At 32.2% G+C, this 18,136-nt stretch overlaps 1 protein-coding gene across 1 annotated transcript; it reads left to right on the top strand.

Moving 5' to 3' along the window:
* The first annotated feature begins 10,975 nt into the window (after nt 1-10,975).
* On the top strand, nt 10,976-13,577 carry LOC149236345 (aluminum-activated malate transporter 10-like). The gene is made up of 6 exons (XM_089368858.1): nt 10,976-11,508; nt 11,686-11,826; nt 11,924-12,196; nt 12,461-12,540; nt 12,654-12,797; nt 12,894-13,577. Exons 1-6 carry the CDS (start codon nt 11,169-11,171, stop codon nt 13,575-13,577), a joined length of 1,662 nt encoding a protein of 553 aa, XP_089224984.1. The 5' UTR covers nt 10,976-11,168.
* Nucleotides 13,578-18,136: the final 4,559 nt, after the last annotated feature.

The following is an 18,136-nucleotide window of genomic DNA, read 5'->3' as shown; positions in this document are numbered from 1 at the left end:
GTGCAAACATCGAAATCATTTATTTCTCCAGATCTCGAAAATGTCTTGGACAATAATTCTAAGGTTCAAGCAGTGGAAGATCACATCAATCATCAACAAAAAGTTCTCCAACTCTTAAAGGATAACCTCACTTTGGTGCATGATAGAATGAAACAATAGGCAGATCAACATCACAGTGAAAGAAGTTTTGATGTGGGCGACTAGGTAATTTTACAGCTACAACCATACAAACAAATGTCCCTCAAGCAAGATAAGAAGGATAATAAATTATCACAAAAGTGTATGGTCCTTACAAGGTGTTGCAAACGATTAGTACTATGGTATACAAATTGGAGCTTCCTGCATCTTCTGGAGTACACCTAGTTTTCCATGTTTCATGCTTAAAGAAGGTTATAGGTGACAAGCTCCCAGTTCAAACAATATTACCAAAACTTGACGAGGAAGGGAAAATCATATTGGAACCTCAAGCAGTCACAGAAACAAGAACTTGACAACTATGAAATCGATCAATTTCAAAGTATCTCATAAAGTGGAAGAACTTACACGCAGAAGATTCCACAAGGGAGGATGAGAATTTTATATAGAAGAATCCAGAACAACTAAAGCGTTGAGGACAACAATTTTTTGAAGGAGAGGGGCATTTTAGGTCGCTATAATACTAGTGTGTTCCCTCATTTTTATTGTCAGTGTAGCCCCATTATTGTTATTGTTGTTCCCATGTAGTCCCCATATTGTTATTATTATGCCCCGTAGAAGCCCACTATTTTTATTTTTGTGCCCTTGCATTATTATTGTTATGTCGGCTTTGATTATATTGTGACCCCTTAGACTCCTATATATAAAAAGGAGGTTTTGTCATTTGAATCATCCAATAATTGTTCATTTATGTAATGTAAAGGAGGTTTCCCCCTTTAAGAGGCTAATTTTGATGTCGTTGATCTATACCTTCTCTATTTTGTGAGGTGGTTGCATAACACTCCAACATACATGTGATCTCCTACTTGAAACTTCTTATACGTCCTTTTCTTATCTTCAAATGATTTATTCCTATCTTGGGAAGCCTTCAAATTTTATCAAACCTTTTTCATAGTGAGTTACATCTCTGATAACATATTAGGTCCTAATATTAACTTATCTTCTAGGTTGTTCTAGTTAATGGGGGTTCTGCACCTGCTTCCATATAAAACTTCAAAATGGTTCATTTTTAGCGATTCGTGATAACTGTTATTGTACGCAAACTCCACTAATTGGAGGTACTCCTCTCATTAGCTTGGTTGTTGCATTACATACATTTTTGACATATCTTCCATCATTTTATTTACTCGTTACGTCTACCCATTGGTTTGCAGGAGATATGCAGTGCTATACTGAACCTGAGTACCTAAGCCCGTAAAGACAATTTTCTAGAATGTTGATGTGAATTTTCACTTCTCTATTAGAGATCATAACCTTTGGAATTTTGTGTAGTCTAAAGATTTCCCACATAAATATATTTGTAATTTTTCAGCTTGGGCCATGACCATAATTAACTGCAGATACAATCAGACATATCACCAAATTTTTATTTGATGATAGAGATATTTAGTTAGAGAGTACATAATTTTCTTTTTAAGTTTATCATATTTAGTTTTCAGGTAAATATCGGCCTAAGATGTCGAATGAGACATTACACATAGATACTGAATCCTCGTCCTAACAGGCTAATATGAAATCATATCAAGAAAATAATAAATTAATCTCATGAGTCATTTAGATTATATAAATAATAAATATTCCAGGGAATCATCGATTTCCCTTACCTCTTTTATGGGTAAAGGAAATCACTCTTCCTCTAAAAGTAATGGGTACAAGAGTTGATGTGGAAGCTGAAGTGAAAGTGAAATGTCTTCTTCTCGCTACTTGTCTCTACGGAGATATTTCCAGTGAAACACTCTCAATATCCTCCTCCAAAGGTGTTTTCTTTCGAAGTGGAACATCCTCCTCCTTTTGCTACCCCTCAACAGCCATATCCTTGAGGCTCAAACAAATTGACATCCTTCTCCAACCACTTAGGTGCATCTTCCATGATAGACCTCTTAGCATCCAGGTTGAGTTGTGGTGTCAATTTCATCCAACATAATATCTTATGTGTTAGGTATTTTATCAATCCACTTCAACCACAGCCTACAGTTGTAGTACACATAGATCATGCCATTAAAGAATTGGGTATCTTACTTGTATGAGGGTCCTATTATAATTAGATAGTGACAGGTCATAAATTAAAATTTTAATTTGAACATTTCTGACATTTCTAATGGGAAAAGAAGAAAGATAATAAAGTACAAAATAAGGATCCACATATTTGCAGCAATTGATTTTAATGCCCTCTCTCACAAGATATTTCAACATCTGATTTTCTACTTAAGAATGTATGATGATCATCAAGAAGGGTTTTGTTAAAAGAAGCTTCCTCACCTATACTACCACTATATAATCTCCCTTGTCATAATTTATCGACCTCCCTGAAGCTCATGCCTTTAATCTCAGGAACAAAAGCAAGGACAAAAAGAAATGCACCCCCAACAATAGTTGCAAATAATATAAATGTTTTGGATGTGCCTATCACATCAATAAAATATAGGAATCTCTTTGAAAAAATAAAATTAAATATCCAACAAAGTATTGCATCAATGCCTCCACACATACTTCTTTATTTTAAGGATAAATTTCAAAATTGATTGTCCATGAACTGGTCCCATGCCAAGTGAGATGAAAGCTATATATAAAACCAAACCATAGCTAATTGGACCCACATCATTGTAACAAGAGCGCAAATGATGGGAATAGTATTTCTCGGATGTTTTCCTTTTTATTAATGAGGTATGATGGAATTAGTTATGCTAGAGTCCCCAATATACACCCAACCTTATCCTTTTTTCAGCATGACATATGGGTTTGGCAAACCCAAGCGAAAATGGGACCCTGGTAGGGAAGACCTCGTACTCCGTTGAACTCAACAGTAAATCGCGGCCCTGTTAGCTATATAAAGCTACTAAAATAATGAATTTTAAACCCTATATGATCTTTAAAGCCCTATCACTTGCAACAATACCCCTGCTAGGAAGGCTTGAACTTAGAAATAGTTTAGGGAGAAGTGCCTTTTGAAATTCAAAAATAGTTTAGCTTATGATGTTGTCCAGACATATCCAGCAAACTATTGCAGTAATGCCTCCATACATACTTCTATATTTTGAAGGATACATTTTGGAATTGATTGTCCATGGAAATGGTCCCATGCCAGGTGAGAAGAAAGCTATATATAAAACCAAACCACGAAAAACAAGCAAACCATAGCTAATTGGACCCACATCATTGTACCAAGAGTGAAAATGATGGGAATAGTATTTCTCGAGTGTTGACATTTTTATTAATGAGGTCTGAGGGCATTAGTTCTACCACAACCCCCAATACAGCACCCAATCTTATCCTTTTTTCGACCTGACATATTTTTTCGTGCTCTTACTTTCTTCCGAAAGTGTCATACAATGCCCATCTCACAGTGATATAGTTTTAAATTTTAATATCAGCACCCCTGTGCACGTATGTGCAATCAACAGGTCCAAAACACTGATACAATTTTGGTTAACTACATGTTTAGAGGACACTACAGATAGTAAACTGAAATAAGAAATTGTCTAGCAGGATATATTGAGAAAGATCTATATAAGATGTTTATGGAGCATCCATTTGTATATTTACTCAAATTAATATAAATATTAATTTCTTCTGGAAAAAAGCATGTTTTCTAAATAATGTAAGGAAATCCATTGATATTTGAGAGAGTAAAAATCATGATGGATACAATTTGATGCATAGCCCATTATGTTTTTTCTAAATATCAAGAAAAAGTAACATCCACCTTTAACTCAAAATAAATGAGATTTTTAGATCATCTAATTTATGTCGAATCATTTCCTATGCATGCAAGAACTCATATGACAAACTATTCCTACAATATATGGGATTCTATTATAGAAAACCAACCTTGAAAGTGATATCATTGGACTATCTAGGCAAAAGCATTGTTCTCCAAAAACTCACCAGCACTGATCACAATAGCGTTTGTGAATCATACTTGTAATGCCACATGGAAAAAAAATAGGTATGCCATTTACAACCTTAGATTGGAAACTAATGGACATAAATTGCTTCAAATAATGTAGTTGGAAAAACTAAATCCAAATTAAATTTAAATATATTTAAACATGTTAATTATAAAAGTACAATGCCATTTCAAATTGTTAAATCCCTACGACACAATATTCAAGATAATAGAAGCTATAACCTAGACAACCAATATTCCTTTTACATATCAGATGTGAATTTCGAAGGCAAATAGAAACTAGGAATTTGACATCAAAACATAAATATCTAACTTTGAAGAAAATAGAAAATTGAGAACTTAAAATAGCAACAAAATAAATACAAAAAGGAATACTCAAGATTTTACTCCTTTGCTGAAGATAATAGAGATAAGAATTTTGTCTAAAGTTTTCTATATTTTGTATTTTCTCCAAGTTCATCTAACAAAACAATCTATAAAATAACCTCATAAAAAGCATCAACTTGTCTAAAAGAAGATTCAAACATTAGTTCTTGATGGATATAATTCTTTTAATACATAGGAGACTTCAAATGAACATTAAAAAGAATGTGTGGATCATATTTGTAAAAAGGGAGAGAATGTAACTAATCTTCATGAAGCCCATTTACTTCAACCATTACATCTCCTATGTCTTTAAGAGTTAGTTGACCAATTTTAATAGGAAAATTTGGCCAAACCTTCTTTAAATTTCCGTGTAGTAACATTTTTATTCTGTTAAGTGTTGTTGGGTTAGCTATTTCCCTTTCTACAAGTCTTTTAGGAATAAATTTGGGAAGCACATGAGGACTATTTTCACAACCATATATTATAAGACAGGAAAACTTTGCTTCCACAAACCGGTCCTCAATACCATGTAATCCTTATTGCATTCCTTTCCTGATTCTAGGTGGGGACTTCGCAGAAATAATTCGATAAAATTACACATGAAATTGTCACAAATATCATAGAAATGATTTTTATATTGCCTTTCATAGTATATAAATAAAAATTATGAATTTGGGATGATCACTAAAAGATCAATTTCAATTTATCAATAGAAAGGGAACTAAATCTATTACAATATCCATTAAGAAAGTCAACATATAAAAACCTATGCCAAATCCTAGTGTAGATGATTTTGAAAACTTGATGGCATTTGATAGGTTATGTGACAAAATATTTTCCCAATTGAACCTCTTAGAATGATTTATCGTGCCATAGACCAAGGGAATCCATTATAACTTAAAATGTCCTAAATTTGATTCTCCATAAATTCTATATAACATTTTAACTAGAAATGTGTAAGGGTTCTTGAATTTTCCAATTGGGTAGAGTTTAGTTGACCTAGTCTTAAAAGTTACATAATCATTTACCCATTCTCTTGTGCACCCAACCACATCAATTTTTATTCATTTAATACATTTTTTTCAAAATCAAGCATGTATTCCTTATCAAGATAAACTTTAGGAAGACTTAACCTGAACATTGATTCTAAAACTTAGCCTTCCATGTAGTTATTACTTTGTTTGAGTGATTTACTATTGAACGTGTTTGAATATGAGAATGATATATGATCCAAATTACCATATCAAAATAAGGAAACATGGATGGTCCTAGTTCAAACTTGTGTAGCTTGGTGTCCTTGATGAGTTCAAAATTACCTAAATTGTGGGTAGAGTCCACTTTTGAGCTATTTCCCTGTGTATTTCTCCATCCATCATTTTCAAAAAATTCATGCATCTCCTCCCATGACATGGTTCTTTCCTATCGGGCCTTGAATGTGGTATGAGAGAAGAAGGTTGAATTAGGATTGTTTTCCTCAGATGGTTCCTCTTTTAGTTCTATTAATTTTTACTTGGATTTGATGTCTTGAACAACAAGCTTAGTGGCTTTTGATTTTCCTTTGTAGACCATTATATTAGAAAAAATGATATCCTTTATCCAATATAGTTTCTTTGAAGACATTTCAACTATTTTAAACATAGGAACTGTAACATATTCTCTAAATACTAAATTTCTTTTAGATTGTGAAGGTTTCTATGAGTTTCTTCAATAACATGCAGAAAATCCCAAAAATTCATCTAGTAGAGATATTTTTTCGTACTTGAGAAAAACGTTAATATCCATCATATATGAATTAATTACCTACCAAAATGTCTTCTAGGGATATAAATTTAGAAATCCAAGCATCTGGAGTGTGAGAAATGTTTTATCGATATCATCAATAACTTTGAGATAGATACCCTATATGTTCTATGAAAATAATTTAAAAATATTTTATTATTGTTTTCTTTAAATTTTCATTCTTTTCGAAATCCCAAAATCTAGGCATCAATGCATTTGGGTCTAAAACAATTTTGAACAGATATGTTTGGACCACATGTATTTATTTAAATAAAATCAAATGTATTTTTAAATCATTAATCGAGAAAACATTGTTCAAGATAAAACCAAGTTTTTTTTAATCTATGATTTCACATGTATCCGATAATTCAGGGCAAAAGTAGTGATGCACTTTTATAGGTTAACCAGATTCCATATATGAGTTAAAAAAATAACAATTAAACATTCCAAAAAAATAAACATTATTAGAATGATTTGAGTATCTAGGAAATTCAGGGTCTTTAACAAATCTGCTTTAACAAGATACCTGGATATATTTATTAATAAAAATTAAGGAAAACCAATACATAAAGGATGTGCAAATAAAGAAATCAATTTTATTAAATTTAGATTATCTAGGTATCTAAGAGTCTCGGGTGAAAACAATGTTGAATCTTTTATTTTCACTTGGTTACCAAAAATAAATAGAAAAAAAAACATTGGAAAAAGTGAACCAATTGAACAAATAAAACTTAATGGAAAGAATTTTGAGAATCTACGATACATAGATGTGTGTGAAACATGACAAACCATCCAAATATATCAATATTAAAAGAAATTATATGGGTATTTGATGAATCCACGTTTCATTATGAATATGAACTTAAATAGCTCTGGATGTAGATTTTTTAGAAATTTAAAGTTTTTAGGTTTTTTCCTTTTTTTTGAATTTGATAAAGATATAAAACAATCGAGTCTTTAAGGGTTATTTAAAATGGAAAATCAAAATTTAATTAAAATTGAATATTTTTTAAAATATCTATTTTATACAAATAAAATGAGGGCTTGTTGTAGATCTTGCAATAAATGTTGATACAATGGGAGAAACAATTATCTCTGCCAATAAATATTTGAAGTTCAAATAAATCTAAAGTTTAAAAATTTCATAGATAATTATAATCAAGCTAAATATACTTGATTTTTATAAAACAAATATGAGTAATCATTAGGAGTACTAAGTCCCTTATCCAATAATTTTCAAAAGAGCAAAAATATGGAGTTCATTTATGAATTCAAGACAATTGGCTCAATTGGTTTTGAACTTTTGTCATTAAGTCCAAATTTTAATACTACCAAAACAATTTGCATATATATTTTCCTCATCCCTTTTAATCTTGCCACTGCTTCACTAGCCACAAGCATCCATAGCCCTAACGAAGGTGCCTAAGTATCATATAAGAATTGACCAGCTACTAGCAAACATCCATAGCCCCAACGAGTTTCCTTATACTTCCCACATTTCTTTTTTAATTGTTTTCAAATCCTTATTTATTTGACATCCTTTGGATTTGTATATTTGTATTTATTTTGCAATTTTGGATATTTAAGAAGTGAGGTACCATGAGAGTTATTTTGATGAGAAAATGTGTTGACGCATTAATGATTTTAACCCAATAATTTTATCATTCATCACCAATGATACTAATGTTTTTTTATTTTAAATGAAATAGATGGAGCTCTTTTAAAATTAGAAGGTAGTTATTTTCCAAGGCTAATGAAAACTTTAAAATAAAAGTAATATCAAGTAGAGGATTTCATATAACTAAAATGTTGCACATAATGTTGTTATTGATGACAATAGGATGATATTGATGTCAAAGGGGGCGTATGGACAACAACAGCGGGACAATTCTTGATGGTCATAGAAGCAACATGACTCTTTGTGAAGCAGTATGATAGCTTGATCATTTGCAAAGTCTCACTACATGAGGATATGTGTACTTGAAATTATTTGAGTTTTTTACTAAGTTAAGATGCTTACAATACCTTATAAATAGCATGGTTATGTAGTGCTCATTGATACTTTTCCAAAAATATATTTTTCTCAAATAAATGCCTCTTGGAAGAGAAGTTGTGACCTGTTGAAAATCAACATTAATTGGGAAAAAAATTAAAAGGTCAAACTATAGGACCTAAACCCAAAAATTGAACTTCTTAAATGTCATTCAAGTTCGAACGAGATCCACCATTGACTCAACAAATCAATGGCCTCACCTTCCAAAGTGGATTTTCTCTCATAAGGGTTTTCTAAAGAATATCTTGCGTATGTGATTGTAATTAATGGTTCTTTATTTTCTGGATTTTATATGTTACATGGATAAACAATAAATTAACGACTAACAAATCTAGATTGTAAAGAAATTTAGCCTTTGTAGAATAGATTTCAAATTATTTTGGTAAATATGTTATCATGAACTATCTAGTGAAATATATGCCCCAATTTACTAATCATAAAATGCTAAATATAATAAATAAAATTTACTAGCTCATAAAAATCTTGTACCACCTAATTTATTTAAAAATTCTACGAATAAGGACAATATACTGCTCTATAAACTACCATAATTAAATGTCCTCATGTTTATGTTAATAAAAATAATTTTATTAATATAATAATTTATTAAAAGAATAAATATATTTTATTTATTAAATTTTTATTTTTAAAATTCCAAAGCACTGGTTCTCTTTATCCATATATTATCTTATAAAACACCTCATTATCTTAAGTAATTATACCAATAGTTGGTCTCCAACAGCTAAAGAAAAAAAAAGTTAATGAAATTTCCCACGTATGAAATTTCCCAAAGTTTCCCATTTGCAATCTAAACTCGACATTTCGATTCATGGGTGACGGGGCATTCACTTAAATAAAATGGTTGAGGGTTTACACGTAGGTTTGCACTGAGACTTATTATGAGGGTTTGACTCAGATTATGATTTGATTATGCCATGGTTTGCACCAAGACTTATGTTTAAACATGAAGTTTTGACTGAGATTATGATTGGATTATTCCATTTTAAAACATGAAGGATTTAAAATATGAGGTTTTCATTACATAAACATTTCAATGTAATGTAAAGTAATAGTTCTTTTATTTAGAAATAAAAATGGCAAATGTTATATATAAATAGTTCAAAATTACTTCCCAAAAAGCCACCAACTAGATCTATGAGCGAATTCATATTGGATGAGTTTTTTTTAATTTTCTTTTAAACATTAACAACACATGTTAACGCTTTCAACCGAGACAGTGTCACTTTTAACTAGAAATGTGTAAGGGTTCTTGAATTTTCCAATGGGGTAGAGTTTAGTTGACCTACTGTTAAAAGTTACATAATCATTTACCCATTCTCTTGTGCACCCAACCACATCAATTTTTATTCATTTAATACATTTTTTTCAAAATTGATGTGCACCCAACCACATCAATTTTTATTCAAGAAAGACGGTCTCACTTTGTGACGAGCGGGAGAATTGATAGTGGAAGAAAGACGGTCTCACTTTGTGACGAGCGGGAGAATTGATAGTGGAAGAACTTGAAAAGACATTAAAAAGACATGCTAGTACTTTCAACAACGCCGGTGGCCCGGTAGTACTCACTAGAGACAAAAAAAGAAACGCCCATCTACAGAAACAAACATGCATTTACAGAAAGAGAAATGCTACTGCGAGGAAGAGTGGCTAGGAATTTGAAATTAATGGACTTTGTTTGTATATATATTGCCGTTCTGTTTAAAAGAAAAAGAAAATATTTTGTTGCACAGAACAAAAAATTTATGCCGAACTATCATTTCTTACGAATTGAAGGAGTTACGTGGCAAATTCAGATTTGAAAATTGAAATTAACGGTCTCAAAATTTCATTCGGCGAATTACATTTCAAATTTAATGTCGGAAAATACAATCGTCATCCCCAATAGTTAAAAGTCATAGAACAAAAATTAGCGTCCCTTTTAGAAGAAAAGAAAAAAGCTTTCTTTTACCCAACATAGAATTTATGCAAAACTGTCTTTTGTTACGTGAAGGTCCGTTTCTTGTCAGAAGACTTTCTTCAACTTATTCATGAAGGTGACAGTAAAGCACGAGGGCAAATAAATTAAAAAACCAGACAAATACAATTGTGGCCACTAATACAAAAGCACGAGGGCAAATAAATAAAAAAACCAAACAAATACAAAAGCAAGTAGAGTGCGCTTACAGTGGGGGAATGCCCATGTCCCTCTGTGGACTGAATTGGACTGATTTGAGATCTGTATATCCGTCTCCCAGTTATATTTTCTGCATCACGTGGCACGCCACATGGGGAATGGTACTGTGCTAGTTGGTGGTTTAAAGGTGAAAATCGACTGTATAAAGTTTTAACCATTATAAAATACTTCGTTGATGGCGACTGTCCATGCCCACACTCTGCACCATATTGAATTTATCTGTATATCCATTTTTATATGCGCTGTGCTAATTATAGCTCTAGAGACCTTGCCGAATGTGGTCGGCCGCCCACGATTCGAAATTCCACAAATGCGACTGGAAAAGCCTTCCCGACCTCTAAAACCCTTTAACAGTGGAGGTCTACTTACAGGCTGTCCTCCTCCCCTCAGTCCTGTTTCGTACTCAACAACTCATTTTTTATACGTCTTTTTACTTATAAAAGGATAGAGAGGAAACTGTTCTGGCACATTGTAGCCAGGCCCGGAACGCTGCATCAACGGGACTGACTTCAAATTCTTGGACTGACAAAGAATTTTGAGAGAGCTCAAGTGATATTACAGAACATAAGTTGATTAAAATTTAAAACCTGCTGTTGTATTCAATGCTTGATTGAAACTTGCTGATATATTCAAGGTTTTCTCAGTTTGAAGTTTAGGTCTGAAGCAATAGCAATATGGGGGGCACGATATTGGTTCAGTCACAGCCTCTGGAGTGGAAAATTAGTGTTAACGAAGGGATGGAAGCGAATACCATCCAAGAGAACTTCTGCAACCGTTTGGTTACGAGAATTTCTCAAGCTTTCCACGAATACAAAAGATCTGTCCTTTCTGTGAGCAAAAGGGTTTGGCAGGTGGGTGCAGATGATCCTAGAAGAGTTATTCATTCCATCAAAGTTGGCCTTGCACTGACTTTGGTCTCTATATTTTACTTCGTGAGGCCATTGTTTGACAGTTTTGGTGAAAATGCCATGTGGGCTGTCATGACTGTCGTTGTGGTGTTCGAATTCACCGTAGGTAATTATTCACCAAATACCTCCTGTTTACAAGTATTAAAATGCCTCTAGGTATCTTCACACTTTTTGAATAAATTGTTAGGAGGATTTCATGACTATATAATATCAAGTAGACCAGCTATTGGGTTTTTTTCGCAATAATAAATTTAATGTTTTGCGCCTCAATTTTATTATGCAGGTGCTACATTGAGCAAAGGTGTGAACAGATCTTTAGCCACACTGTTGGCGGGATTACTCGGAGTGGGGGTGAGCTATGTTGCAGAACTTACAGGGAAAAACTGCGAACGAGTTATAGTGGGTGTCTTTGTTTTTGCCTTAGGTCGATATTTTCTCCTTCCCATAATACAATTCTGCATGTTATATTCGATACTTCACCTTTGAGTGTTGTGATGTTTATTCTTTGGTGATCGATGCAGGTACAACGTGCACATATTCGCGTTTCTTTCATGTGCTCAAGCAAAGATACGATTACGGGGTGGTCATCTTCCTTCTCACCTTCAATCTCGTAGCCATTTCTGGTTCTCGCGTTGAAAACATTTTAAAATTGGACGATCAAAGGATACCTACGATAATCATTGGGTGTACAGTCTGTTTCATAATAACTGTGTTTGCTTTTCCCATATGGGCTAGAGACGATCTTCACAATTTGATTATACATAACCTAGAAGGATTGGCTGGATCTCTCCAAGGTAATTTGTCACACAGAAAAACAATAAATCATTTATCCTATTTATAAGTTATCTTTATCTTAATTTTTGATTTTCAGAATATTTGGATATCTTTATTCAATCCTAAATATTTGGAAATTTTTGGTGTAAGAATAAGTTAAAACAATTTGTCCTTAATTGACTTCACTCCACTCCTTTATTTACAAATTCCAAAGATATTGAGAAAATATTCAGCGGTTTATGTGATTACAGAATGCGTCACATAATACTTTTTGGACTCAAAAGATGGCCAGGATTCAGACGATGACAAGGTCGGATCGGGCTATAAATGTGTGTTGAACTCGAAGGCCACAGAAGACTCACTGGTAGATATCATAATTCATCAATATACACTATCATCTTTTATCAATATACACTGGTAGATATAGATAAGTTTGGCTATCCATTTAACTTTAACGATTATTTTTAAATTCTGCAGGCGAATTTCGCCAGATGGGAACCACCGCATGGACGTTTCTTTTTCAGATATCCATGGCAATTTTATCTAAAAGTTGGAAGCGTGACTAGATACAGCGCCTACTGTGTGGAGGCTTTAAATGGATTGCTAAACGCTGAGATTCAGGTAATGTTGGTCAATTTTGCCTAATATTGCTTTTGTATTTCCCGATATTGATCAATTTCGTATCATTAATTATTGGTGATGATGTTGTCTTATCAGACTCCAATTTCTCGGAGAGAATATTTGAAGACGCCATGCATTAATATAGACAGAGAATCTGCCAACATTCTTCGTGAACTGGTCGACAGCATAAGGACAATGAGAAGTATAAATCCAACTTTAATGACAGATCGGTTAAAGGCAATGGTAGAGGAACTCCAAAATTCGCTGAGAGCTCAGCCTGAACTTTTCATCAATACCAAGAGTTGGAAAACTGTTGAAGAAGACATAACTCGATCAGACAAATTCCATGACTCCTCAGTGCCGAAAATGACAGAAGAAGCTGATGATGAAAATACAATGTCATTTCAAACTACTTTGGAGGGGGAGATGCAAGAGGACCTATCCAAGACTCAAGCTAGCAAATTATATGAAATGAGCGAAATGAAACGAAGCAGTTATACAGTTATGGAGGTCCTTCCTCTTGCTAGCTTTTCTGCTCTTCTGTTAGAAATAGTGGCAAGGTTAGAGAGCGTGATTGGTACAGTAAGGGAGCTGGGAGAAAAGGCCAAGTTTAGAAATACCGATCAGGCAGTAAAAGAATCCTTTCCACCATCTTTGACAAAAACAACTACGACTCTGACTTCAACGGAACAAATCGTACCCGTCACTCTATCCCCAGCTACGAATCTTTCAACCACCACTACTCTGAGTGATAATCTGCATCACCAATTCCAACATTAAAGCCAATGGTTCCCCTTCCAGGCTAAATGTTTACCAGCACAAAGACAATGCCTAAAGAGACTTATAGAGAATACAGAAGATTATAATCAAGACAAAAGATATTACAGAGTTTTTCTCAATCCACATCATGCATTTATTTCTCAATTCAATTAGGAGAATTGTGAAAAATATAATCCTCGGCTAGTAGTAACACTCTACTACAGAAAGTTGTAACCTATTGAATAGTATGAGAATGATTAAAAGACACAATTTTATTATTCAACGTATGCATTTTTTTGAGTTACATTTTATTTTTAAATATTTAGTTTATTTAGCATTAAAGACACAATTTTGTTATTCAACTTATGAATTTTTTTAAGTTACATTTTATTTTTAAATATTTAATTAATTTAGCATTAAAGTTGTTTATTAAGTATAGCACGTGTAAATAAGTTCACAAAGATAACGATGCAATAAAGATGCAACTCTGATGCTTCACAATCGCCTATTTTTTTTATAATAATAAAAATATTTATAATTTAATAATTAATTTTTAATAATAAATATATTTATCATTTAATAATTAATTTTTGAATAATAAATATATGGATAATTTAATAGTGAATTGTTAATATTATTTAACATTTAATTATTAATAAGATGATTATTTCATATTACTATTTAAATGTTGATTTATTGTAATTATTTTAAAAACATTATATTTCAAAAATAATTTTTCCCAATTAAAAACAATTACATTATTTTTTTAAATTTAAATTCTATTATCTCATAGTTTTTTCTTACAACAACAAAAATAACATTGTTCATGTCATGTGGCTCTCAATTCTTTATATTTGTTGATCATGCATAAGAGTTTAGACTAGCTTAGACCCATTTTAATTATGAATCTATCAAATATGGAGAGGGATCAAATCCCTCAAGTTGCAAATATCTTTTTTGAATGCAAAAAATTGAAGAAAAGTTTGCAACTTGATAGATTATATCCCTCTCAATGCTTAATAAATCTGAAATTAAAATAGAACTATACTAGTTTATAGACTAAATATATTGTTGAACCAAAATAATAGTATAAATATGAAATTAAAATAGATCTACACTAGTTTATGGTCCAAATATATTGTTAAACCAAACCATTTAGAAATTAAAAAATTTAGTTAATTTTTATAAAAAACAATTTTAGTAATTTAAGAAATATTATAAAATAATTTTTTAATGTTTATCACTAATTAATATTACCCACATTTATCAGTCATTTAACTCATATAAATAAGTTAATTAATACATTAACAACTATTTTAAAAATTAATCCAAATAAAAATAACTTCACACCACTTCACTTCCTATCTAGGTAAAATACTTGAAAAAATAACTTCACACCACTTCACTTCCTATCTAGGTAAAATACTTTGAACAAATAACTTCACACCACTTCACTTCCTATCTAGGTAAAATACTTGAACACCAGGTTACAATTTGGAGGATTCTGGACTGAATGTTATTAGACTTCGCTGGTGACAAATTTTTTTCTAAACATCCACTGAACAATTTTTTAAAAGCTACTATTCTCAAACAGTTTGGCATATTTTAGGGTATCCACTGAACATTTTTAAAAATCTACTATTTTCAAACCGTTTGGCATATTTTAGACTCATTAAAGAACATTTTATATTATGGTTTCTCAACACGATCACTTCTCATAAATCTTTTATATATTTATATTTATTTATTTAATAGGTTGCTTGCATGCATGAAACTAAAACCTTCCAACCTGCACAAAAATAAATGATGAGTAACCCAACCCAGTTCTGCAATTCTTCTTGACCCACTTTCTTATAATTGACCGGAACCATCAACAACCTAAGTGTTGTTTGCTTAAAATTTAAATGCACAAAAAAGAGAGTCTCGGTCAGTTTCGAACACAAGACCAGGTCTGCTAAACTATCCGCCCCAATTCATCGTCATTGAAACTCAATCAAACTAATGCTATTATATCTGTAATGTCATTGGGCTTTCAGTTAAATTCGACTGCTGCCATAGTTGTTACCATTATAAGCTTGACAACAATCTGATTCGCTCATAATTTAATTCCTAATTCTGAATCAATCCAAATCCAAACCTCCAAATCGATCCAAACCTCTAACTTCTTTTATAACTGGAATACGCTCAAATCCCATGAACAAAACTTTCAAATCGATCCAAACCATGAGTGAACTTAGTGTATACAAATAAAAAGCTCACTGAGCTATTAATTGCATTATTGGCTATGTGGTTGATACCATCACCATGTTCTGTTATGTTATGAGGATATGCATGACCAATTTTGGTAGCTCATACATATAATAGTATCATCTAGTTCTCCTATTAATGGTTCCGAAACATGGTATCGGGTTTGTAAAAACATCTTCTCGTGAATTTAATAAAGGGCATGCATGTCAATAGGCTGATGATTTTTATATATGTTTATGTTTAAAGCAAAAGGGGGAGGTCAATATGTTACGTGATCAAGTATAAACACACTCATGGCATTAATACTTTCACAAAGGTATTGAGGACATGAACATTGTCAAGGAATAGAGCAATGCTTTGTTAAAGAATATGAATGCAATGTTGCGTTAAAGTTTGAAACATGAGCGTGTTTCTGTATGGCATAAGTAATGGGTGGCATAGCAAATTGCTTGGAATATATTATGTGTTCTGTGATATTATAAGTATTTTATTTGTGGTGTGATACTACTTTAAAGCTAAGAGGTTCTATTATAAATATGACACATATATTATGTTTGGAATTTTATATGGGAATTTGAAAAAGTCTTGGTCATATTATATGGTGGTGCATAAATTTAAAATGTGCTTGGCTTTTAACTATGTTTATTTTGTATAGCTAATGTGTCACATCCCAAGGTATTTTTTGGGATGTATGTATGATATGTTTCGAGTGCCTAGTACTAAATGCAGGTCACTAATAAACTTCACATTCAACTATGCATTCCATAACTATTATATTTGGCAAATTTCCTTCTTGGCTTGATTTGAACCTTGACTTGAGATAAAATTACGTTGAATGCGTTGGTTGTTGCACTTGGATAATAGCTTTCAGTCCACAATTAACAGTATAAGAATCCTCAACACACACATTCTCATTTTTTGTTTTCAATGAGGAAGAGATTTAATTGTAAAGTTGAATGATTGAATGGTTTCTCTCTATGGCTCTATCTACATTTCATGCTATGCTAATCTCTCATTCATTATTTTTATTTTCTCCCATGTCCCTCCCCTACTCATGTTTTTCTTACCTGCATCTTTTTTTTGTAAAAAAGAAACATGGATCATGTTCTCTAAGGAAACCAACACATGTTATTGTTATATTTTGTTTAAAATGTTGTATGTAACAACCCTCTACAAGGCTACAACTTTCACACTTCTTATTTGAATTCCCATCTTGAGCTAGTTGTAGGGTGTTGACTCATCGTTATGATGTCCATGTTATCATTCTTGTGTGGGATTTCCCTCTCTCACTCACTGAGTATTCCACTCTGAAAAAATTGTAGATAGCTCAGAGAGGGCTTATCCCCCTGTTTTACTGGCCACCTCTTCGAGTCTGCAATCCTAATGAATCAATTCTTTCTATTATTGTTCTAGGTTTATTGTGCACCAACTATTCCAACTTTTTATGATTGTTTCATTTTGTGGGATTAAAATGAAAATGGTTATGTGATGATTATTTACATTCCTATCTAGGCTTTCGTGGTTATGATAAATGACATTATGCTGAAAACTCTAGGTTTAAAGTCTAACAGCTACTCTATTTCCCTTTTACATTTTCATGGTCCCTCCATACCATGTTTTCCTATCCATATATTACAATGTTATTTTTGTGAGGGTTTTTCTTCTCAAGAATAAAGCAAAGTTACATATACGAGAAATTTATCTTATGAGCTATGTACACTTAGCCTTACTTGATATGTTTCCCCTGCATAAGACATATCATCTAAAAATTGATAAAGACAAGTAAGCTAATAATCCCCCTTTAAGCTAATAATCCCCCCTTGTTAAACCCACTATATTGGAAATTTAAAAATGTCTTTCAAATGCACTAGTAAATAAATAGTTTTATAGGAAATTGTTATTCGCATTGGACACATTACCTCAACCTGCATTATTGCCATGTTCTCTTAAACAATTTCCCTATATGTTTATTAGTTATTAAATACTTAAAGGAACTTGGAAATGTCTGATTCCAATTCCAGAATGTTGATTGTCTTTGGTACATTTTACCTCGCTATATTTTGTTGTCTCAAAATACATAGTGAACACCCACTCCATGTCATGCCATATCGTATCACCTTTTTTTATATGTGCTCATTAAAAAAAAAGCCACTGAAGTTGGTACCTTATTAATTCTAAAGTTTATTTTACTTACAAGTATAACTAAAATAACCTAATTGTTGAGGCAACTTGCTTACAACCAGAACTTTGTCCATTATTCATAAGCAAGTTGTAACAATGGCTTCAAATTAGACATCCTCCTGTAGTTTTTGATATGTTGTTGCAGTCATTGC

Source organism: Pinus tabuliformis, chromosome 8 (assembly GCF_031772625.1).
Source record: "Pinus tabuliformis cultivar Carrire ecotype Pingquan chromosome 8, CPIR1, whole genome shotgun sequence".
Taxonomy (NCBI): domain Eukaryota; kingdom Viridiplantae; phylum Streptophyta; class Pinopsida; order Pinales; family Pinaceae; genus Pinus; species Pinus tabuliformis.
Note: the sequence above shows the minus strand (reverse complement) of the source record. Positions and strands in the feature narration are given on the sequence as shown.

Coding starts and splice junctions, on each gene's coding strand:
- LOC149236345 (XM_089368858.1), top strand. CDS start 11,169: ATGGGGGGCACGATATTGGTTCAGTCACAGCCTCTGGAGTGGAAAATT. Junction 12,197..12,460: donor ATTGGCTGGATCTCTCCAAG/GTAATTTGTCAC, acceptor TGGACTCAAAAG/ATGGCCAGGATTCAGACGAT. Junction 12,798..12,893: donor TGCTAAACGCTGAGATTCAG/GTAATGTTGGTC, acceptor TTGTCTTATCAG/ACTCCAATTTCTCGGAGAGA.